Source organism: Xiphophorus hellerii, chromosome 4 (genome assembly GCF_003331165.1).
Source record: "Xiphophorus hellerii strain 12219 chromosome 4, Xiphophorus_hellerii-4.1, whole genome shotgun sequence".
Taxonomy (NCBI): domain Eukaryota; kingdom Metazoa; phylum Chordata; class Actinopteri; order Cyprinodontiformes; family Poeciliidae; genus Xiphophorus; species Xiphophorus hellerii.
The window spans coordinates 32,494,401-32,519,550 of NC_045675.1; the positions used below are offsets into that span (position 1 = coordinate 32,494,401).

General features: G+C 40.7%; 1 protein-coding gene and 1 long non-coding RNA gene across 2 annotated transcripts in view; one reads left to right on the plus strand and one right to left on the minus strand.

Annotated features, from left to right (window-relative positions):
- Nucleotides 1-13: 13 nt before the first annotated feature.
- LOC116718539 (uncharacterized) lies at nucleotides 14-9,243 on the minus strand. Its single transcript, XR_004338947.1, has 3 exons — nucleotides 9,152-9,243; nucleotides 8,739-8,799; nucleotides 14-201 (listed from the first exon to the last, which is right to left on the minus strand). It is a non-coding gene; the product is annotated as an uncharacterized LOC116718539 (long non-coding RNA).
- Nucleotides 9,244-9,510: 267 nt separating this feature from the next.
- Nucleotides 9,511-25,150, plus strand: part of tshz3b (teashirt zinc finger homeobox 3b) — a 48,088-nt gene continuing 32,448 nt past the window's right edge. Inside the window, exons 1-2 of the mRNA XM_032560558.1 lie at nucleotides 9,511-9,621; nucleotides 10,058-10,582. Coding sequence (XP_032416449.1) covers nucleotides 10,543-10,582 — 40 coding nt within the window. The 5' untranslated portion in view covers nucleotides 9,511-9,621; nucleotides 10,058-10,542. The remainder of the gene's footprint in view (nucleotides 9,622-10,057; nucleotides 10,583-25,150) is intronic.

Consider the following 25,150-nt stretch of genomic DNA (forward strand, 5'->3'; position numbering starts at 1 on the left):
GTCACACTCATGCCTTGGTTATGTTCCTTCCTTGCAGACCAGACTGTTCTTCTCCGTAGGATTCACTTTGAGTTTGCTGCAATGCTGACTCTCCCTTTCAGTGGTGGAACAGTAATGTCTCCTTGTTGCTCCTTTAGAAAGAGCACCTACCAGTGGCTCGTCCAGCACTCGACCACCTGTCCGCCCTCCGACGTTCGAACTCTGTCAGTGGAGAAACAGCAGAACAAACCCAATCAACAGCAAACCACAATCAGCCAACCTCAATATCTGTGGATGCATTTACCGCCCCTCCTGGATCATCTTCATCTTCTCTAACTGTAAGAACATCCTAGACTCCTTCTTCTGCCAAGAACTAGTTCAGTGTGCACTTGCAGTCACTAACAACCTACAGCGCGGATCCAGACCACACTGTAAAAAATCATCTCGAGAATCAATTTCTCTGTTCAATTAACTTCTTCTACCTGCATTCGTAATTGTTGCCTGATATGGAGTCAATCCATTCAACGATGACACAATTGATATGTTATGCTTAAATTATACTAAATACTATGAAGGTAAAGTTAAAATAATAATCTCAGGCTTAGCACATTCATTATCAAAGTTTGAACTGATAGTGCCATTTTTAAAGCACAATCTAGAAACTGTTACCTTCAGTTTTGTAAAAATGTTATATGTATCAAATTTGACTTAAACATTGTGACTTCATAATTTAATGCCGTAAAGCTGCAGCTCTGAGGAGGAGCTAGGTCACAAAGGCTTCCCTCTGTCTGTTATTCTTAGAATATAGTCCTGAATGAGAACATTATGTAATCAAATACAACAGTTCTTCTTGGTTGGACCTAAAGCATAATTTTAGACACCGTTAGGGTCCATCAATAACTAAGAATGATACATACCAAGCATAACGTCTTTATTTGGGACTAGTGCATTTTTTATGTAGAAATTATTTCAACACATCTGACATTTGTAACAAATTTTATATACCTCAGATTGGTTATAAGTATTGGTTATGCCAATGTGTTGGCATAAATAAAAGCAATCAATTCAAAAGCAATCATGTCTCAGGAAACCATTAGGACTTAATTAGCTGGTTAGGGTGTGACACCATGAGTTTTCTAATATTTTATTTTGTCACGGTATTTTAATTTCTTCAAATGAACCTTTTTTCTCACTGTTTTATTTCTGATGAGAAATCCACGTTACCTGTGAGGTCTATATCTTTACAGGTTGTGATGTATTTGGTGATAATTGTCAACAGTTTGTTAGATATGTTATTATTGTTGCTGCTGTTTGTTTTCATCGGGCTTTCTCTAGTCCAAAATAATTATTTAATTTCTCTCATAAATCTAGGGAAATTATATATATATATATATATATATATATATATATATATATATATAGATATGTGTGTGTGGGGGGGCGGGGGGGGGGGGTGCATGTGGGGGTGCATGTGTGTGTGTCAGTAGTTCTGGTGGTCTCTGAACTTGACTTTACCACTGTTTTCCGATAGTGTAACCAATGAAGTGCAGTAATGGAGTGTAGTGGCCTGAAGTGTAGCTATGAAGTCTTCTCTAATGACTCTAGCACATGTGCGTCTGGCTTTAAGCCCTCTCCTTAACGTCACTGGACACTGTATACTTTGTGCCTGAATGGGTGTGTGTGCGTGTGCATGTGGGGGTGTATGTGCCAGGACGGCAAAGCTTAGGGCACTCCAGTGATCTCATCTGCCCTTAAAAGTGCTCCCCCTCTGGCTGTGAAAGGGTGTGTATTTTTACACACACACACACGCGTCTTTCTATCTTCACAAGGACTTTGCACTGACTTCCATTTGTTTTTCATTAATTTCTAGAGCCCAACTCAAACCCTAACCCTAAACCTAACCATTACCAGTGTATGGCTAAGCCTAATCTAAGCTTCATTCATACTTTAGTTCTAAATCTAACCCCAAACCCAAAAACAGAACTTCTTCTTCTGGCGCTTCGGGCCCCAGACGAAGCAGTCGGTCCCCACAAGATGGTATTTGTTGGACATATTGGGCTTATGATGTATCAAATACAAGACCACACACACACACACACACACACACCTCTAGGATGTATGTGTTCTGGATGTTGAATCTAAAGGAAGTCGCCGGGCGACTTTACAGACGTAATGCGTTTCCCCTCCTCATTACAGAAGCTTCCGTTTTCCCTCATTTTTTTCATTCTTTTTTTTTAACTGAATCATTTTAGTTTCAGGTACAGATGTTGCAGCTCCACGTTGGGTCTGTGTGTTGGGGTGTGTAGGGGTGTGCGTGTGTGTATGTGTGGTAAACAGGCTGCTTTGCTCTGTGGAAGAAGGAATTTCCCCCAGCAGTCCCCATCAGTAATAGTGCCTGTAATGAGCTGCAGCTGTCAGCGTGGCTTCCTCACACACACATTCACATAAAAAAGCACACACACATGAGCTCGCACGCATACACACTTGCTGCAAGGAGGAAGCAGTGAGTCACCCAGCAGTGTGCCGTCATACTGTACGCCGGTAAACAGGGCAGCTCATCAGACTGCTCATCAGACGTGAGATCTAAAAAAAAAGTCTCCACTGCTTAAAAGATCTGTCTGCAAATTTACTTTGTAGTTTGTGGTTTTATGTTGTTTTACAGCTTGGAAGCTTGCAGAGCAACGTTTGCGATACCGTCGGTGTTTGCTTATTTCTTTGTTGCCCTCAGAAATCCCTTTTTCTTTTTTTTTACAGTCGAAAGAGGCCCAGTTTGTATTTTACTGAATGCTAATTCTCTGTTCTTGGTGGTGCAGATGCTCTGGGCGCAGAGAGCAAGCTTGAACTGATTATGTGCTGCAGGATGTCTGAAACACGCATCTCTTTTGTTTGGATCTGGAGCATCCGACTGTAAAATCAGGTTAAATATGAGACACTTTCACATGCTCCGTGTCTGGTATTGGTGTTGGTGTGTCACGGCCTCATGGAATAACGTCATAAGTTATAAACCACTATGTCTGAGTGCATTTGATCCTACTTAAGGCCGCTAAGAAAGGACATGGAAAAAATATAGATCTGAAAACTTCTCTTTTCCTTACTTTTCTTTATCTAGAATGTGTCCAATTTTTAACATGTTTTGTCTTTGCGCATATTCACAGATATAAAATTATTTCTAATTTCAAATTTACTTTACATGTAAACAAAGGCAGCATTAAGTAAAAAACACAAAAGACAAATTTAATGGCTTTATGGGAAACAGCAGTTTGGTGGTTCCTGCACAAATCACATCCGGGCTGAGCCCTCAACTTCGGTCGTCCACCCAACCAATCAAACTGCAGGAACTCATCTGAGACTGCGGTCTGAGATCAAATGCAGTGCAGTACAAGACAAAGCAAGGAAACTGGTCCCCATTTTCTCCTCCCTATTGACTGAACATGCATTAAAGCAATAGAAAACTTGTTGGATAAGCTATATGTTCTTGCTTTTCATCTATTACTTGCACTTGCCTCTCTAATGCTGCCCAGGACACGACAAAATGAAGAGCCCACTGCACTGAACTCCACTGAAATCCTCATGGTTATTCCACCAAATATTGATTACTGAACTATTCCTGAGTAAAAACATTAGTATTGTCATTTCTAAATGAATATCAACTTGTTTTCTTTATATTATTTGAGGTCTAGAAGCACTGCATGTTTTTCATTATTTTGACCATCTCTCATTTTCTGCAAATAAATGCTAAATGTTTGCTTGGAATTTCAGAGACATCTTGTCAGTAGTTCATAAAATAACAATGTTCATTTTACTCAAACATATACCTATAAAGAGTAAAATCAGAGAAACTGATACATTTAAGTGGTCTATTATATATATATATATATATATATATATATATATATATATATATATATATATATATATATATATATGTATATATAGGGTCAGTGCCCTCTCTGGCGCCACTGCTATGTCATACTGCTTTCTATTTGATGCTCATGTCCCCTTGATGTAATACGCTCTATCTATTTGATGCCAAAAACAAAACAAACTACAGAAGCTCCATGCACTATGAACTATGAACCAGTTTCCTCTTGCTTATTTGCATGTGTGGTTCATTAGGGAGTGGGCTCCTCAGTGCTTTGCACTCTGGAAGAAAATATTGCTGGACACCTCCGGCAGCTACTGATGCTGAAGCTAGTGCCTGATACCTAATCTGAGCTAATGCTTTGCTGCTAAATTAAAGACCTGTCTCTGTTTTTTAACGAGTCTGGACTGGTAATACCCATCTGGATGTAATCTGTGCTTTACAAAGATTCTTAAAACATAAATTGAGATTCATTGAACTTTTATTCTATTTGTGAAAACACTCAGAAAAAAAACTGTTTTTGTGGTTTTCTTAGTATGGAAAATACATGAATGCTCAGCAGCTAAAAATAAATTGTGCACCACCTTTCTACTGTGATTGTAAAATGCTTTAAAAAACCCCAAACATTTATTATGAGCTTAACTGACAGTCAGTTTGCGCTTCAGATCCCGCTCAAACTTGGGCCAGCTCTGCTCAGTTTTAGCAATCACACATATCTATAAAGCAAAATCAGAATAGAATAGCTAAGGAACATTTTCAGGTTACAGTTTGCTCAACTAATTCAACTTTCTTTCTTCTGAAATTAAACATGATCCCCAATACTGTGCGAAACAAATAAAATGGAGCATTTACATAAACTTCCTTCTGTTCTCCCTGGTGGCTGCTGTTTTGCCTTGGTGACCTCTGCCAATTTTTATCTCATTTCAGTCCAACTTTGTAGATCAGACCTTAATTTTGAAGGCCGGATCACAGGACAGTGATGAATAGGCTGCATCAAGGAGGGCTTAAATTACCCCTCTCCCTGGTGGCAACACTGACCACAAGGAAAGGTGTGTGTGTGTGTGAGTGTGTGTGTGTCGTGACCTACTAAGAGCAGACAGAGGGAGAAAGAGGGCTGGTCAGCACTTGCCCTCTCAACCCTGCTTGCTCCGCTGCAGAGGGAGGAAGGAGAGAGAGAGAGAGAGAGAGAGAGAGAAAGGGAGGCGCACCGGATCTCTTCTCCCTCTCATCGTCTGCTTTTTGCTGCAAGTCTGTAACTTTTGAGGTTATTTGAGGAGAGTCAGACCCCAAAACGGCAGCTTATTTTTTATTTGTTCTCCTCCCTTCTTTCAACGTTTTAATTCAAATAGTTGCTCTGGAAGGTACCAAGTTTTTAAGTGTTTCTACAGAGTAGAAATTGGAATAAAGGAAAAGGCTGCGTAGAACTTCTAAAGGCCAAACCTGGAACTGAAGGCGTTTAATCTCTCTCACATGTTTCAGTCTTCTCTCATTTGATATGTTTGAATGGCAGAGAAACAGCTCAAAAGTCTAGTTTAAACTGTTCCAATGTCATACTTTTAGTCAAGTACTGAAAAAATATTTCTCAGTTGAAGTGGTTTATCAAAACAGCCACTGGAATACAAAGTTTGATTCCAAATTCATTCCCTTTTGTTTGATATTTTTTCAGTTCTTCTTAACAAGCAAAACTAAGAGAGTAATTATTTAAAAAGTGACAAGAATAATGCATTATTCTATTTAAAAAAATCTATGCACATGATATATAAAAGTCTGACATATTTAAGTACATTTGCAGTTGATCTGTATCTTTCAACTGTCTGAAAGTCAAATCAGTAAATCTGCTGTTTTGGAGCAGCTGTATAAAATGTAACAAGCTTTCTGCTATAATATGGGCAACACATTATAATAAAAAATCTAAAAGCATTTTAAATACATTTAGGTAGATTTACAAGCTTCTGAAAGGAGGGTCCCGTCCACACAAATAAAAGAGTTAGGGGGATTCTGGAGAAATTCTGACCTTAAGGTCTTTCATGTAAATAAATCTTTACTTTTACTGTAAATACGTGAAAATGAAAGTTTCTGATCAAATAAAAACATAAACCCTGCTGAAATAAAACGTTGCCAAATCCAAAGTCGATTCCAAACCACTCTTCTCCTGTTCTGTTTCCTGAACAGATTTTTGGGTTTCTATTTCTGTCGCCTCTCCGCGTCTAGGAGATTGTTTTGTTGCGTTATGATGTGGAAAGAACGATGAAAAAAAGAAGAAAAACAAAAGTTTTGGAAAATTCAAATATTGTGTTTTATAAAATAAAACTGCGGCGACATTGACACATAGACACCTTAGAACCACATCTGCGCGCATCGGGCATTTTTCACGCTCTGTCTCGACGTGCTTCCGTGGAGAGCCATTTGGGGCACCTACTGCGCGTGAGACAGGAATCCGTGGGCTTCCGAATCTTTCCCTGCAGCCTCCTCTTAACACACACGCACACACACCAGGGCGAGTGAGTGAGTGCAAACACCGCTGAGGTTTCGGTTAGGGGGCGAGAGAGGGGGGGCACTAAAAGTTTGCGCGCTTGAAGCTCCGTTTTGTTCGTTAGTTGCGGATGGAATCAGTGATGAAGTGAATTACATGCGCGCTCATTCCGTGGCTCAAACACGCGCTCGCGCGCATACATATGTCTCTTTCTGTCTTGATCTTTTTGCAGGCTTGTTTTGCAGCACGTGCCGTGAGGAAAATCTGCTCACTTAGCGACGTTCAGAGAATATTAGATTAAAAATATAAATAATAATATTTTTTTTAAAATCAAGAGTTTCTTGGAGGACATTGGAGATTCACAGCGACACTTTACGCACAGGCCTCCTGGAATTATTACTCGCTCTGCGGCGCAGGAGTTTCCTCAGAGCGCATAACAAGCAGACACCCGTTAAATGGTTACAGTTTGTGCTGCTCGCATTTATTACAAATAACCATAAAATAAAAGAGAGAGGGGGAGAGAAAGAAAGCAGCACCAAATCCTGCAGTGAAACTCCTAGGGCTGGGCTTCTTTGAAATAGTTTCACCTCGAATAGGAGGAGCGGGAGGGGAGGAATAGTACAATTCAGCTTATTTGGCAGCAATAAAGGTAATCCCGGTCAGGACGGTGATACTGAGGATGACTGATGGAGGAAAAGTTGCAATAAGGGCTGGAATCACAGCTGAAGAGTTCACGTTGGATCCGGGCGCGCGCAAGACATCAGAGTCTGTTCGGGAAGTTTTTTTTATGAGGCGGTCCAGTTGCCTTTCCTCTGTGGAATACATCCTTACGGCGTTTGTTGGGCTACACAGGTCAACTGCGTGCTTTAAGTAGGCCCATTTCCAGGTAACGTCCCCACGACTCACACAAACTGCTGCCTTAATAGCTTAAGTTTAAATATATATTTTTATATCCTTATTTCTAATATAATCAAAATAACTGAAGCGAGAACGAACAGACAGTTAAGGAGAACTTCTCCAAATACCTCAACTGCCAAAACGCCTTTTTATGACTATTTGACTTTTCTTAATTTTTCCCCTCACAAATATGTTGAACATGACTTCTAAGCTGATTTTTCCTGTCCAAAGTTGACCAAGAGAACATTTCAGACACAATTTAACGTTGTTTTCGAGGAAAGACGGATTTAGACGCATTTTCTACCGCTGTTCAACAAAAAGTTTGACTTGAGCGAAGCATCTTTACATTTCCTCTACACCGCTGTGGCTTCAGGAGTTCTAGCATACTGGTTTTGACAATAAGTTTTTATTTTTCTTCTTCTTTATTTTTATTTACTTTTTTTGGCGACCTGTGGAGAGAAACCCCAAATATGGAGTCGATTCTAACAATTCCACTGTCAAGAAATGCGAGGAGATTATTTGGGATGTTCCTGCAGCCTCCCGCCCCAACCCTGTCCTCCTCTGGGGTCAGCTCTTCACGTTCCCAACAAGCAAAACACACTCAGGCAATTAAAATAAATCTCTCCAAACGTCTCACATAAAAAGATCAAATAAACAAAACAACATGTTTTAAAATGACTGCTTGACATATTCTTTCACTCTTTCACCGTTTTGGGGAGTTGAACAAATATTTCACAACTACTTTTTTTGTATTTAGTAACTGGGAATAAATCTTGTTCATTTTTGAATCATTTTAATTCTTTTAAAGCGCAGCAAGACAATTTTGGGAGGATAGTTGATGATGAAAAAGAGAACGTTCTATGCGCCTGAACACCATTTATTTTTGGTCATTCCTTCCTCTTATTTTGACATTATTGAAATAACTTTAATCAATTATTAATGATGCCTCGTCGTTTGTTGTTTTCATCCTGCTTTTAGTTGTGCAAAATGATTCAAACGATCATCTAACATCATAAACACAAAGCGGACTCGGGCTGAAGGAGCGGATGAGAGCGCGTGCGAGGTGTTCATGAATGGCACGTTATCCTCTGGGAGGGGTACTTTAGTACCTTGTGTGTGTGCGTGTGGGGGTGTGCGTGCGTGTGTGTGTGTGTTTCCCTCTCTCTCTGTGTGTGTGACACTGATGGATGCACCAATGGAAAGACGGACAGATGCTTGGGCGGATCTAACGGCAGGCGGCGGCGGAGCGGCGCGCACAGTCGCGGAGAGATCGCGAGCGGAAACAACGTCGTTCTGCGGACGGAGGCTGACGATCGCAGCGGAGGGACTGCTTCGGTTTGATGCGCGCAAATTGGAGGATTTTACGAAAAGCGCTTTTTCTTTTCTTTCCTTCTATTGACCAAAAAGTGAGAAGGTGCAGCAGCACATCTGACTCAGAGGAAGACGGGAAGAGAAGAGGGTGAGGGCCAAAAAAGAGTGAAGGAGTGAGGAGGGGGGGAGAGACAGCCTCTGGCAACTCACCCTTACCTTCCTTGATCTTCTGTTTTCTCCACAAAAACCTTACATCCACTGATCCGGAGACCGCCGCCTAAAAACACAGGAGAAGATTTCTGCCTCACTCCAAAAACAAAACAAAACAAAAAAAACTTCCTCAATAAGAAAATAAAAAAGCACTCAACTGTATAAAACTGAACTGACAAAAGTTTTGAACTTTTTTGTAAATATCTATAATGACAAATGAAAAAGGAAGTAAGTTTACTAAGTTCCACTTAAGTCGGAAAAGGTTTTGCGCCTTTTGAGAGCTCAGCGCGCCGCTGCGGGAGACGCGTCTGATTCTGACCTAAACAGCTCATCTCTACGTAGAGGAAGAAGAAGGGGAAAAAAAAGCAGAGACGGAGAGAAAATTAAAGAAAAGAAAGAAAAGGAAAGGAAATCATCACCGGCAGCCGGGGAAGTGCCTGACAGCGCGGCGCCGGCGCTCGGCTGATCCGTGCGCTGCCTGGAAGCAGGCTGGTCCTCCTCCGCCGCCTCCTCCTCCTCATGTACATTATTACAAACAAGGGAGACCCAATCAAGCGCGTATCTCATCGATTCGCGCACTCGCGCACGCGCACACACAGACACACGTTGTTGTGAAGGGCGCGCGCGCCCATGCTGACTGAATGACTTGCCCCTCGGCAGATGTTTCAAAGCGCTTTCGGACAAAATCGCGGAGCTGCCTCCACCGCCACCTCCTCTGTCCTCTGAAACAGGAAAAAAAAAAAAAAAAAAGCTTCACGTGGCTCCTTTTATTATTATTTTTTCTGAATGAATGGATGTGTACGAGCTGCTCTCAGGCATGTTCCAGCTGTTGACTCTGACTGTACCTGAGAAAACCTATGGACGGTGAATCAGAGGATCAACCTGTGAAGTAAGTGTGGATCTCCGTTATCTTTTCTTTTTTTAAAAAAAAAAAGAAAATAAAAAGATTTATTTAACCTTTATTTCCCCAATGAGATTAAAAATGTCTTCTTCAACAGAATCCCGGCTCAGGCTGCTCAGCCGTCGGTGTGTTTTTGGTGAATAAAACTGTATTATTGTGTCCGGTGTGCATGTCCGAGGAAGGGAGGGGGCCGGGGGGCTTCAGGGATAAATCGGAGGCTAGAATAAGACAGGAGATGTCAGAAAGAGAGTGAGAGGGGTAGAGCCTACTAGGTGGAGGCAGAGGGGAGTGAGAGACGGAGAACTGCCTATCAGCGGCGGAGCGGCGCAGGGTTTCAGTTGTGTCAGCGCTTGATGTGTGGAGCTTCTCTTGTTTGCGGACTCTTGACTGACGCAATCATCTGTTGTTTTTTTATCCCCTCCAGCTCGCCTGTTGCCGCCTCCGACACAGAGTAAACCCGGAGGATCGCAGGGAGACACAAAGCGCCGTTTTCCCCTCTTCCTACCGCCGGAGGATCCGCCGCTCCGTCAGGTCCATCGGAGCCGGAGCCGGAGCAGAGCGAGGCGGCGGCGGGGGGAAGGCAGCGCGACCGAGCGACCGCCACGCGGAGCTCCTGCTGCCGCTGCTGGGGCGCTCTTTCCTCATCCTGTTTTTTTTTTTTTTTTTTTTCTTCTTTATTTCTCGAAAACTGCGCCTGTTCCTCTACCTTCAGACACACTCCCACCTCGATCTATGTGGGAGCCGTGAGAGCGCAGCCAAGCGGGGGGAGAAACTGGATCAAAGCTCCCTCGGATAACCCCCCGACCCACACCCCCCCAACACACACACACGCACACACGCCACCACCTCCCCGCAGCCTCGTTTCATCGTGGCCAGAGACGACTTCCCTGCCGGGCCCCAGAAGCCGACATGCCGCGGAGGAAGCAGCAGGCGCCCCGGCGCGCCGCAGGTACGTGCTGGCTTTTGTTTCGCATGTTTTACAACTATTAGCCCCCCCCACAACCCCCCCCCCCCCACACACACACACCTCTTCTACCCCCCCCCCCCCCCCCCCCCCCTCCACAGCTCTGGGGTTCACTTTCTTTTCATGTATTTATTTATTTTTTCAACTGTGAGTAGCTTAGCAAGACTCTATAACAGCAAAAAAAAAAAAAAACTAACAAAAAAAAAACAACACAATTCTCTTTTAGTATTTTGTGGAAACACTGGTCAGACTTTCTAAAACTACGCCGAAATGAAAAAGTATGAAACAATACGCATTTCCGGTCTTTTTGGTGAGAATCTGTTAATTGGACGAGGTGAGGCTCCGGATGTTACCTGATGCTGCATTGGGACGTTGTTTTTTTTTTTTTTCTTCACATTTTTATTTATTTATTTTTTTATATCGTTCATTATGTTTTAAGGAAACAGTTTGAACAAACAGATGCTAGTTTTTTTTTTTTCCATTTTCACATTCAGAAATCATGGCTTGTTTAGAGAACTGTTAATTATAGAGCAACTGCCCCACTGCTTCTCCTAAAAGGTCACAGGTCACCTGGGAGCATGTGTCCTTTCCAAAGTCCCAGTGTGATGGTAGTTTTTTTTTCAGAGCGGTTTTCTTTTTTTTCCTCCACCTTTCTCTCTTTTCCCACAGAAAGTTGGAATCATTTACAGTTTGGGGTTTTTCTGCTTGTAGATATTGACTTAGTGATGAAGGATCTACAGTAGAGGTTTGCTGGATCCCTCGGCTCAACCTAAACACACTTCTTTGATCCTTGGATTTCTTTTAAGAAGATAGTTATTGTTCCAAATTGTATCTATTTCTTTGCTTTCTTTCAATGAAAATTAACTTTTTTATTCTTTCTTTTAAACAGAAATCTTTTACTATATTTTAAGGTCATAAAATCCTTTAGAAATATTTTACCTTATTTTATTTTCTTTATTGCTAATTTAATCCAAAATCACACTGATATTTCAGGATCTTCGTGTTTCTCTCTTTCGCTTCCGAGAAAGTACTTTTTTTTTTTTTTAATCCAGTAAAGATTATTTCCCGCCCTGAGGGGTGGGAGAGTAAACAGGGTGGAGGTTGGGGGGAGGTGGAGGCCTTTAATGGACCAATTGCCACCTTTGCCTTGATGTCTGATTGATCGCCTGTCATCTGTCTGTGCCTTTGATCTATTCCTGCCCAATAAGTGTTAATAAATCAGCCTTCGCTCCTCCCTGTCCCTTGGTGAACTCCCCCCGGCAGGACAAACGGGGCCTTCTCGGGTCCAGTCAGTTGCTTCCAATTCAGCACATCTTTTTTTTATTATTATTTTGTTGTATTTTTCTCTACTTTATGTGTGTCCCACAGTCCTGTGCTATGTAGGCCGCTACACGCTGATGAGCACTCAGACTGCTACTAAAACCCAACTATTAGCGTCAGTGGAAAGAGCAGGACTGCTTTTGCTCCATCAGAGGAGCCGTCACAGAGACTTTGTTTCATATTTGATTTAATTGTCTGCCCTCTGACAGCCACATTCATCAACGGCCCTAATGGTCAATCAGACATTGGCACGGAGACACACACACACACACACGCGCGCGCGCGCGGACACACACACTGAGGGAGTTTTATGTATTGTCAGTCTGGAGACTTGCTTGATCAAAATGTTTTAGTCCTAATGGACACAGTGGGTGTGGATGAAGAAATGACTGAAAGGATGGATGGATGGATGGATGGATAGATGGATGGATGGATGGATGGATGGATGGATGGATGTGCAGCAGGAGTGCTGCAGTGTAGTGGCAGAAAATGAGAGGATTTCTTTAAGGGAAATAAGGGAAACATGAGGCAAAAGGAGGAGTTTCATTCCAAGCCTTCCTTTCTTCTCTACTCCTCATCTCTCTCTCTCTCTTTCTTTTTCTCTCTCTCTTTCTTTTTCTCTCTCTCCTCTCCCTCACCCCAGCTGCAAGCTGTAAGCTTGTGCCGCACAAAGAAGTGATGACAAACTGATTGCGCTTCAGTAATGGCAACAGTTAGAAAAGGAATGCAAATGATAGGTCTTGATTAGGATTTTTTTTTTTCTTGTTTGTTTAGATTTTTCACTGTCCTGCTCGTTCATGTGAGAGCTGTTCGGATTTTTAGATTTGGCCACATGTGGTGTGCTGGACCTCCTCACCACCACACACACACGCGCACACACACACACACACACACTTCCTGCCCAGGTGTCGCAGCGCGTCCAGCCAGCTAAACAGAGAAGTTGTTTTGCCAGCTTTATTAGCGTTCTCCTAATTAGCCGAGCGTCTGATGGTTCTCCGACAGGCCTAATGATTGGAGATGACAGGCTCAGCACACTTGTCACGCTCACCAATTAAGTGTACTCCATGTCTCCATGAAATCTACTGCATCTTTCTGTCGCCCTCATCTGGGCCCTTACTCTGCTCCCTCCGACAAAGGTGAAGGTTGGGGCTTGAGAAGTCTGAAAAAGAATTGAATTTGAATAAGGTAAAAATAATAATGAATCATGTTTTTATAAATTCTATACTTTATCAATTGTTACATTTTTTAAACAAGAAATCTGGATTTATAGACAAATATGATTGTTCAGCTTTCATGTGGCGCTGTGTAACTTCATTTATTTTGGTTGTCAAATTTTGAAGTGAGTATATTTTATCTGTGGGTTCTTCAAGACAAATTACAAATGTCACAATTTTTGACCTCTAGTTTCCTCATGATCTTACGGTAATTTTGATTTAAGATGCCAGAAAAGTGCCAGAGTATTTAAAATAAATTTTGTTGTTTCTAACCGGTTGAACAGAATTCATGAGAAACGATCATAAACGGTGCTGTAATGCAGAAGTTGTGCCAAATTCAGAGCCATCAAAGCTAACAACCGTTTGAACATTTTCAAGCCAAATGTTTTGTATTCAAATCTACAAAACCAAATACAAATAATAGTAATGAAAAATACAAAAATCTAGAAATCTGAGTTGGAAAAGGTTTGGAATCTTGAATGGAAAAATGTGTGGAAACTGGGCCTGTACAATGATAGTGTCTTTACGCAGCTTTCCATGAGCTCTAGGAGCCACTGAGTTAAGTTTGGTCTTTAAGGTAAATTAGAATCCATCCAGCTGTTATCAACACGGACACAATGCAGCTCTGCTCAGAACACCTTAAGCTGTACAATATATCGTCACTGCAGATGTCCTGTTTGATACATTTTATGCTGTTGTAATTCAAGCAGAACTCACTGACTTTCTGCACACTGCTGCTCCATCGAGCCAGTTTGGTAGCCTTTGCTTGGACTTGACGTCCTCACCTGCTGTAGAGTTTAGTGACCTAGAAGCTTAAGTTTGGATGCCTGGAAGATTTGAATTTTAGGCTTCATTCTTATTCCAAGACCTAGACCATATACGTACATTTTAATTTCTGTGAAATAATATCTTTATGTTGATTAATTTTAAATGTTGCTTTGATTTACATCACACAACTAAGTAATAGTTTTGTTTTTAGAGTTACTGAGATATTTTCATCTCTATATAGATTAACAGAGTTTTAATACAGTGATAAATGTTAGATATTTTAATACAACTGATTTAATTATTCCAGATAAAAACAAATAAAATTTAGCTTTACCACAGTGATGAGTTTGGCAGCATTGTGTTGTGTCATGATCTGAAGAACACCTCTATAGTAGTCAGTTCTTCATGATAAAACCAAAACAAACAAACAAACAAACAAAAAAAACATAAATCTTGAAAAAATCTTGAAATTTTATTTTGGAGCAGTATTCAACTTTTGACATAGATGTTCCAAATATACAGTTTCCATAAAGCGTACAAACCAAGTTAACACCAGTCCCAGGAAGAGTGGTGCTGGTTGCATGGAGCCGGTACGGTTCTGTTTAGACCGTGTTCTGTGTTCTGTCACGGTGATTCTTACAGAAACGCATTATGTGCTCCCACACATGCCGTTTCATGAGGAGGGGTATTTATTGTTTCAGTGCTCCTGACAGAACAGGAGAAAAAAAAAAAAAGCTCAGGCACCCATGGACTTCTGTCCTTGGGCTTCAAAGCCAAGCGAGACCAAACAGATCATTGTTACTGTGGAGGAAGTTCCAACATCAAATATCTAGAACATTCTGTTTCAGGAATCCTGCTCCGCTTTCATCTGTCCATGTGAGTCTGTGGCTTCACAGGTCTTTCAAATGAAGAATGTTTTAGCAATAGATTGTCTCGGCACGTCGCCATCGCCTTCCGTCCTCACACAGACCCACCATAGATTGATGACGTTGACATGGGTCATTATTAGCTGCTCAATGACACTTCCCCCTATGTAGAAGATTTTTCACCCAGGCTGATTTCCCAGAAACACCTATCATCAGCATGGTGTCCAGAAGGGCTAAGCATGATTTATGTAAATATTAACATCGAGACAGATTTGCTTCTGTCCAACAGGAGATAGATGGCAGCTAAGGGGGGAAAGCAGCTGATTTCTGTGATTTTTCTGCCTCTGAGTGGGTGCACATGTGTGTGTGTGTACATTTACAAGTGTGTTTGATTGATTGTAGATGAGAGTGGGAGATTAATCATGCTTGATGTGTTAACGTTGCACTCACGGTGGATCTAAGTCGAGATGCAGTGGCCCATTTAAATACACTCCCTCACGCAGATTCACCAGAGGGAGAGCGGGAACGCCGGCACACATGGAGACCGGCGGATCTTCTCCCGGTTCGGCAGGAACCGGAACACATTCCTAACAGGGAGACAGGACAGGGAATCCTTTTGGCTCTCCGGAAAAATGCTGAATAACACTGCTCTCATTGGATGCTGGCGGCACTTTGCTTCAGAGTTGAACATGAATTCAAATGAGGCTTTTTGAAACACATCAGAATTTGAAATCTTCTGTTATTTGAAGCAGTTGTATTGAGCAAATATGCAATACTGGCACCTGAATCTGCTTCCTGTAAAATAGATGCAGCCTACACGTTTGCCTCAAAAACGTACCTTTCGAGTTTAGCCTTTCATATCTCCCTTTCCGGCTGGAAAAAAAAAAAAAAAGAAATTCTAAATATAAACGACTCGGTCTCTGGAACTGGAACACAAGTTAGCCTTTTCAGGATACAGTTTTCAATCAGGCAAAAAATGTTGCAAGCTATGATTTGTTTCTTTCATGGTTTCCCTAACGCTCCTCTACATTTCAAAGAAATGACCTTTAAAGCACAGCAGTAGAAGTCCGCCGTGGAGTAATGAAATTCAGAGGTTACTCATCCCTGAAAAGAAAGTCGTGTGCTGCAGTATCTAACGAAGTGGACGTGTTCCAGGAGACTGCTAAAAGCAAAGCTGCTCCAAAGTGTAAAAATAAATAAGTCAAAAAGTCCATCTCCCTTGTTACATTTTTGACATTAACTGTGGGATGATTCTGAGATGTAAATTTAGAGACAGTGTTTGTTATCTCTTATGTCTAGGTTCAAATGACATATTCTTCAAAATTTGATTTAAAATCCACAAAGCCATGCTGTTATTTAGTGGAAAATGAACTGAAAAATAGATATTATTTTTGTGTGTGCGCATTTATAAAACACTTTTTACACATCATTATATAATTTGGACTTTTACAGGCTTTCTTATCATACTGATTAAACAAAGATAAAATGTATTGATTTTCGACTTAATAATGTAATTGAATTCTGATGAAAAAACTTTGATAGATATCAAGTGATGACAAGATTTTGTGTTATGATATTAAATTAACAGTTGTGATGTATTTTTAAATGTTTACATTTGTTTTCATTTAATTAAAATATCTTGAGATCAAATCCTTCATATATTTGTTCTTTCAGTATTTAAATATGTAGAAAAGAATATTATAAAGAATAGTGAGTCTAAAGTAGACAGGAACTTCCTTAGCAATCGAATGTTATGATAACCATAAAGAAAAATATTATTTTATACCCTGAAAAAATGAAAATCAAAATGTAAAACATGATCTAATTGGTTTTGTTTGAAACTAAATATCAGAAAGAACAACTGCTAAAATAACACCAATCTCTTTATCATTTATTATTAACACTACAATCACATTATCCTTAGTTACTGAGCTTTTACTTTTGAATTAAATGGAACATAAATATACTACACTCAGGCTCACTATCATACTACTCATAAGATCTATATTTTCTTTTTGCAAAGTTCTAAGTTTAAATTAATTAGATTCAATCTAAAGACAATGTTCAGCTGAAACAACAGAGCCAAGGAAAGAAAAGAAAAACCTGACCAATTTAGTAATAATTTTTGCTAAATATGCTTAATGTTTATTACTTATCTGTGCTCGGTCACTCTACCTTTTTTAAGTAAACACTCTGTGTCTAACAAACTAACGTTAGCTAGATGACCAACCATTTTGTGAGATTCAATAACTTGTAGCTTCAGTCCTTCTGTGCGTAGCTTGTTGGAAACATGCATCCAACATTGTCACCTTAAAAGGAGAGATAAATGATTGATTTGTTTTTATGACCTGAAATACTTTCAGCAGACATTTTTTTTAAACTTTCTTCAGCCTGTTGACAGACGGTGCCCAACAACAAGTGGGGGAGGGGGGAGGGCTACAAATGGTAGGCGAAATCTCTGGGCAGTCCAGCACTTTATCTACTCTATTATTAGAATTATTTTAAACCATACAGACAGAGTTAACAAGCTCACAGTATGAAGGTTGACATTCACTTTTAAATGAATGTTCAACTTGTGTCCAACTTCTCAAAAAAAAGTTCTTTTTATATAATTTTCAGCTCTAGATATTTGGATTATCAAGGTTAAAAATCTCATGGAGCCGAAAATAGAGAACACCAGGCTAATACGCCACAGTTCCAGATCTTCCCTACACCAAAATAATGAAATGAATTGAAAGTTGATTAGTTTAAGTCTGACAAATAATAGTTTAGTAATAACATGCGTATTGCTCAGAGTGTGATGTCTTTTCTGACCTATGAATTGGAAGTTTATGTGTAGTAAACACTGAGTTTAACAAGTTAGCATTAGCTAGGCTAGGTAATTATTCATCTCCGGCCAGGACTGTGCTGAGCAACCCCCCCCCCCCCAGCCCCGCACGATAACTGGAAACAGTGTAGCCTTCATAAGAGGGCTGAGATGTGTGTCTCTAGTATCAAAGAAATCACTTTTTTGTGTTACTACACATATTTCCAGTGAACTTTCTGATTTATTTAAACCAGCAGGAAATGTAGCAGCCTTTCTTCAGTTAGATAACAGGAATCAACAAGTGGAGTTAGCGGCAGTGCAGCGTACAGCTCGCAGACAACTTTTGACAAAAAGAAATATGATTCTGTCAGCAATATGACAGACAGTTTTAGCAGCTTAGTAACGGTAACTTTTAACCCCCCCGAGGTTTAACCTAATACTAACAGCTGGACCTTTGCTTGTTCTAGTGGCAAATTTAAAATAAACATCGTTTAGAGACAGATTGTAAAAATTAAACAACTCCATCTCTGGTTTTCATCTGTCGCTTACTGAAACTTATTGTATTTAATGATAGCTTTACATAGAGATCTTTAGCTAAAAACACGCTCTATTCATTCCGCCTCGATGTGCCAGAATCCTTCTCTCAGCCTTACTTTGTGTAGAGTGAGTTTTTTCCCAGGCAGCAAACTGACATGGTGATTTGTTATGCCCCTCTTCTGCTTTTTTCAGCGCTCCTGCCCCACTCTGCCACTCTGAACCCAAAGACAGAGAGAGGAGATATGAAGTGGGAGAACTCTAGCATGGTTGAATATTCTATCATCGCAAAAGACAGAATGGGAATGAGATTGTAAAAAAGATTATGGGCATGGGCAAGTGAAGGTAGAAGTGAATGAAAAAGCAGACAAACGACAATCATTGAGAGAGAGAGAGGAAGAGGGAGAGGCTCTAGAGCTCCCTCATATCTTCCCCCTTCCCCTCCATTTCTTGAGGATAAGTGGCTGATGGTTTATAAACAGTGTTTCTTTTCCTCCCTCTCCCAGAATCTTCCGTCATGGCTCCCATTAGGTTGACAGCTGTCAATTAGAGCTCCCTTGGTCTGGCGCACTGCACTTTATTGCAGGCAGTTGATGCTGTCATTTCGCTCCCAGTTTCGCCTTGAGCGTTATCACGAGTGCTCAAACAGTCAATAGCTGATGCATCAGCAGTTATTTCTTAAATTGGCTCACAAGGCTGCATCCTTTTCTCAAACCCCCACCCCTCCCCCTCCCCGCCCCTTCACCCCCAGTTCTTTTCCCTCTCTGCTCTGTCTGCCTCCTCCCTGTTCTCCTTTTCTTCCCCAAACATTATTTTTGAGGAGAGAGCTATGGATTGTGGCTGCATCCGGGTAAGAGCAAATAATTCTGTTTTTGTCATCACAAAGAGACCACTAACCTCCAATTACACTTTTTTTTCTTTTTTTTTTTTGTGATTTATGAATTTCTGTTTAAATTGGTGGAATTAAGTTTGGTGAAAAGTGTCATAACTCCATATGCTTTTGAAAACAAAAAAAAAAAAAACAAGAAATAAACTTGTGTTAGCTTTCACTGTGGTCCAGCGATATTTAAAGTCTGTAGTAAATCTCTCGGGTTTAAAAGCTGGAAAGAAACAAACGTCAACTTCCTGTCTAGGCATTTTCAACTTACCGAAAAGTTACGCTGTGAAAGCTAGGTTTTTCTGTCATATTGTTCCTCGTCTCTATAGTCCTCTGAATGAGATGCCGGAGAAAATACCAGTGTTCTTTTTGTTTTTAACTTAGTGAGCTTTGACCTTTCATCTTTGGTTGTAGTGCACTGCAGGTCAGCTGGTTGAAACTACTACACTTTCTCAGTAGGATGACTAAATGCTCTCTTATACTTCATCTGAAGCAGTCGACGCGCAGTCACATGGTTGTAGACCATTTGTATTCACACGCACCTTTCATACAATGACCCAGACCAACCGGATAATGGAAGTGGACTAGTTAAAGCAAAATATCGGCTTCAACTATGTTCCTGCAACATAACTACATGCATGAGGGACGATTTCGACAGATTAGATGAAGTGTGGGAGAGCCGTAAGTTGGCTCTTTGCAAATACCTGTCGTGAAAATCACAAACTGTTATGGTTTGGAAACTAAAGAAACACCATCGCTCACTTTCATATTAGTTAAAGCTGGATTTGAAAAAAGATTGAAAATCTACTAGTGCCATTGTTAATTATGTGTTATTTATCAGTTTGTAATACTTCAGAAACAGAACAGAAAAGTGTTACAATGGTTTTGTGACAAGCTCTTGAGAACTACAAAGTTTAGTATGTTATTTTTTGAATATCATTACCAAATAGTACTGTATACAAAAATAGCATTACATAAATTTCATGAGTAAGAAAAGTATGATTATAATAATTATTATGAGTTGAAGTGGGACTGCTTGTGTTTTTTTGTTGTGCTTAAGACCAATTGGATAATAATTCATTTTTGTTAAATACTATACGCTATATATTACTGACACTATGAAACAATATATTTTTTAATTAAGTTGTCATTTTTTAAAATCTCACATCTCATCTCATGCCTTTTATGATGTAATGTCGAGCCAAACGCCTGCGCAGAACGAGACAATATGTAGGACACACTAAACTTGGCTTTTCTCTTTCTGCTCAGCCTCATTAACATCCTCACCTACTGTAGATTCATCAGACAGTCAAGTTAATTTGTATAATGCATTTCGGCAGCAAGGCAAGGTGCTTTACATCATAAAAACACAAACTCTCCACGTCTTTGAGTTTGGAAGTCCGCCTAGCCATAACCCTAAACTTTAGCTCCCTCCACAGATTCTTTATCATTTTTAGTTCTGGAATTCAACAGGGTCACACCAAAGCAGTTATGTTATTTCCAGTCAGAAGAAAAATATTACAAAAAATTAATAAAACCTTAATCTCCCATGGATATGAATAATTGGAGGGTTAACTGTGTTTATAAAACTTTCATAAAACTTACCCTTGCCAAATGCTTTTACAGCACTTGGCTATAACAACATTTGGCAGAGAGAAAACTGGTATTCTTCAGAGTCGGATAAAACATTAGGCGAACGTACAGCAGTTATTGTGAAGAATATTATTTCGAATTTGATAATATTAGCAGGCTACATGCTAGCCTACATTCTACTGTGTAACACATGCTGACTGCCGGTACAGTCCCTCTGGAGCAGGGGTCTGCTACCTGCTCCGGCTCTTTGGGCCTTCCACAATGGCTCTTACAGACTTTGACTAAAAACAATGAAGATGCAATAAAAGTTTTGAAAATAGACATAATCGGTGTTTTTCAGGGAATAATTGCATTTAATTTCTACATCAGATTGACACTATTTATATCGATTTTTCTTGTTATTGAGCTGCAAACTATGTACACATATCAACATCCCATATTAGAAAATGTAGCCATCATCTTTTTGGAAAAAGTGTTATGGTTTTCACCCTACAAAACAACTAAAAATAGGAATAAAATGGTTGCTCTTTAAATAATTGCAACAGATTTAATGCAGTAGATATATACCAGAAATTATAAGATGTCTTTTTCAATAGGCTTGATAATATTTGTTGCTCTAGACCCATTTTGTTTAGCTGGATTGAGGAGAGAAATTGCTCTTCGCTGCAGACCCCTGCTCTAGAACTTTCTCTTTTTCTTTATTAAAGCAACTTTAATCTATGAGTATGGTATGCTGAACATTTTTGATGTTTTTTAACACACAAGTTTTTAAAATTGCGACATGGGACCTGGCCCTCTAGAGCAATGCAGAGAACAGAGGAGAATTGTAAGTGTGGAACCAATGAAAGGCAGAAATGACATGCCATTGTGTAAATAAGATATATTACATAAGGCTAAAAGGTCATCTTCAATAATGCCTATTATGATCTGCTGCCATAAAGAAAAGAAAATAATTTTGACCTTTAAAATGAAGGCAAGAGATGGTGTTAGGATTCACTCATCTTAAGGTGGACATCATCACCTGTTATCTCTTGGAGATCTACTGAGAAGTCGCCTCTCTTGTCCTCCTGGAAAACTTGGTAGGTCATTATCTCCCATAATCATCAATGCTAAAATAACAGCAAACCCACAACATTTCTCAAGCTACAGAGAAATAAATGTGTCAAAATGTGTGAAGCCATGTATGGTAAAACAGTGTTGTATTTAATCAGTGACACTGCATTAAAGCTAAACATTTATAGCTGCAGAAAAATGTAAAGTAAGACTTTTAAACAAGTTATAAGGAGTTTTTTCATGTCTGTGATTTTTTATGCTATCGAGAAACATTTCATTTTTACATGTAATAACTAAAATAATGAAAATAAAAGCATGCATGTGGAAGTGTCATTTCTAATATTAGTTATATTGAAACAGTTTACCTTATTTTTTTAGCTTTGAAAGTAAAAGTGACATCAATTATACGTTTATGGATAAAGCTTTTTTTTTTTAAAGGAGAATGAAATTAAAAAGACAGAGATGTAGGTGTTAAAAACAATAGAAGGATTTGTAAGCGGAGCATTACTGTACAAAGTTTAGGAAGTTTTAAACAGATTGATAATAATTAATTATTTTTTTGATTATGCCATGTTAAATCTATAAGATATAGCACACAACTAAATCCATCATGTTCTTTCCAGAGATTGTTTATTTTGTATTTTTCATTTTCTGAATTTTGTTTTAAATTGTCACCATGTTTCTTTTCACCTAACATACTGTATATCTAATCATTCTTGCTTCAGTATTTCTATATTTGAGCTGTCACACCCTGTGTTTGGATCCAATTGTCAGGTGAATTTTGAGCAAAATTTTGAAAAAAAGAAGTAGGTACATTTCCATCTGTTTATGGCTGTAATAAACAAGATATAGAGGTTGAAAACTTGCATGGACCAAACAGCTCAGAAAAATGGAGAGAGCTGTCCTCTCTGAGCCGAGCATTTGGACTTTGAAATGTTTCATGCCTCTGTTAAGGCTCAGACCCACCAGTGGATGGGACAGTTTGCTGCATCAGAACTTATTTGTCAAATGAGTTTCCTTCTCTACTTTTGTGCATTAAATATTTCAGAAAATCCAAAAAACACCTGAAGTGAGATTTAAAGCTTTTTTTGTAAGATTGAGGAAGTTGTTCTGAATTTGTCATTTCCATCAACCTTTTCTAATGTGATATTGAAAAATGTGCACATAAAAAAATATTGGTAGAAACACGGCTAATGTCCTCCAGGTATTCTAATCACCGGCCAGTTGGACTGTGAATCTCTGATGACAGGCGCGCGGCAGAATCAGACGTACCAGATATTTCTGCGCTCGTACTGTATAAAATACTGGGAACATTTTGGCTTTAATCACTTCTAAAAACAGAGGCATCTTTTTGGTGGTCCATCAAGTAGCAGCTCCTAACTCTTAAGAAGACAAACGGCCTCTGCTTGTGGTTAACTCGGGTCTGTTCCATGTACTTCCTGTCATGTTCAGCAGAGAGGGAGTTACACACAGAGGGACTCATGAACTCTTAAGAAACAGCAGTGCTGCTTGGAGCATGAGTTTTCCTAAAGCGTGTGTGTGTGGGGGTGTGCGTGCAGGGGTGTGTGTGTGCATCTTTTGAGTGTCATCTGGGCCTGACTCCAGGTCTGGGTTTTTCTTCTTCTTCCCCTCGGTGGGGGTCGCCTTTATGTCTACAGAGCGTGTGTGTGTATCAGCGCACGCTCTGCAGACAATCAGAAGGCTTTACCTCGCTTTCCCACTGAGGATTTGGTGGAACCCAGACAAGACTGGCAGCCATCAGTCTTGTTTGTGTGCGTGCGTGCATGTGTGTGTGTGTGTAACAGTGCTTGTGATGAAAGGCAGGGGAGCCAACGAGAACCCATATGAGGCTCTGGTAATCAGGGCCAGCCGGAGCTGACATCCTTCTCAGACTGACAGCTCCTTCCTCCTCTCTCTGCATCCACACACACGCACACATGCACGCCCCTACGCACGCACACCCCCACACACACGACTCTTTATATAAATGCCACCTTTTAGTCTCTGCCGTAGGCCAGAGATCCTTTTCTTCCTTCTTGTTTCAAATGTTGGGAATCTTCTCGCCCTGTGTGTCTCTGTGGCCGTGTGCGTGGGGGCGTGTGTGTGTGTGTTTCAGACCTGGTTGTGTTGGAAATCTTTTGGCCCCACAAGGCTGTGCTATGAAATGTGTGCGTAAGGAAAGTGGCTTGCTTACTTCTGCAGGTGGATTTCTGCGTTCTTTGGGAGGCAGGTGATAGAGAGAGGAAGAGAGTCGACCGGCTGAAAAAAAAAGAAAAAAGAAAGTGTGAGAGATGAGAGAAGAGGGGAAGAAGGCTGTTTTATTTTATACTGTGAGGGCCTGTTGCTAATTAATGTTTCTTGGTCGGTTTCTGTCGGAGCTGAGTAATGTTTTTGATCTTTATGCCTGATAACTGCATACCTAATGAGATTTCAAAGCTGGTGGAGATGGGAGTTGCTGCTCCCTGCAATTATTGACAGATGCCTTTTCTCCGCCACTGGCTGCCGCGCCATAAATCCTTCCTCAGTAATGAGCTTGAGAAGTGCCACCCTGCCAGTGAGCTAATGAAACCGAGCGGGAGGGGGGGATGGGGGGACTGTCTGCGTGTGTGCGTGCGTGTCCTTGTGGGGGTGTTTATGTGTGTGTGCATGCCTGAAAAAGAGTGCATCACACTCCTCTGACACATTTTTTTCTCTGTAAATGCACTCTGCAGATGTCAGCCACCTCGCCTGGTAGCGACAAAGAGAGAAAAAGAGTCAGGAGAGAGATAGTCAGTGAGTAAATGTGTGTGAGTAAATGGGTGGAGGGGGCGCCCTGTTTCTCCACTTTATGAGAAGTTTGAGGTTGGGGTGGGCTGGCGTTTGGGAGGGGGGAGGTTCAGGTTACAGCCTTTAACTGAGGCTATTTGTCTGTTTTATCTGAAATACTAGTAACCTTGTTTCCAAATGGGCCTGTAAGCTGTACTTTTCACATCCCCTCCTTTTCTATTTTTCTTTTTTTTTTCTCCCCTCACCAACTCCTGTCCAGCTCAGCCAGCGAGTGCAAAGGACGCCACATAAACGGAGAGCAGAGGTGTGTGGCGTTGGAGAGAGAATCCGTGTTGAGAGACCAAAACTTGCCGTGGTAAAAAAAAAAAAGAAAAAAAAAAGATCTCCCTGGGTGTGTGTCTGGTGTGGACTGGCGCACAGCTTTAGACTCCTCTCTGGTGCGGCGTGTGTTCCTGGATGTGGCTGTTTGTTGCGTGTGTTTGGAGTTTTCCAGAAAACCAGAAGAGGAGGGCAGGCGGCGGACAAGCGGTGACTCTGCCAAACAGTTGATTTCCCCCTCTCATCGTCGGCACCATACATCACAGACCCACCCTTCTCTTCTGACATGCTGACGTGTGTCATTTATCAAACAGGGCCTTGCCAGGGCCTCACATGTGTGCGTGTGCGTGGGTAAGGTGGGAGGGGTGTGTTGGTGTGTGCGCACATTAGCACATATGTGTGCCTTAGCGGTCTTCCCTTCTTGCCTCTGAGGTTCTC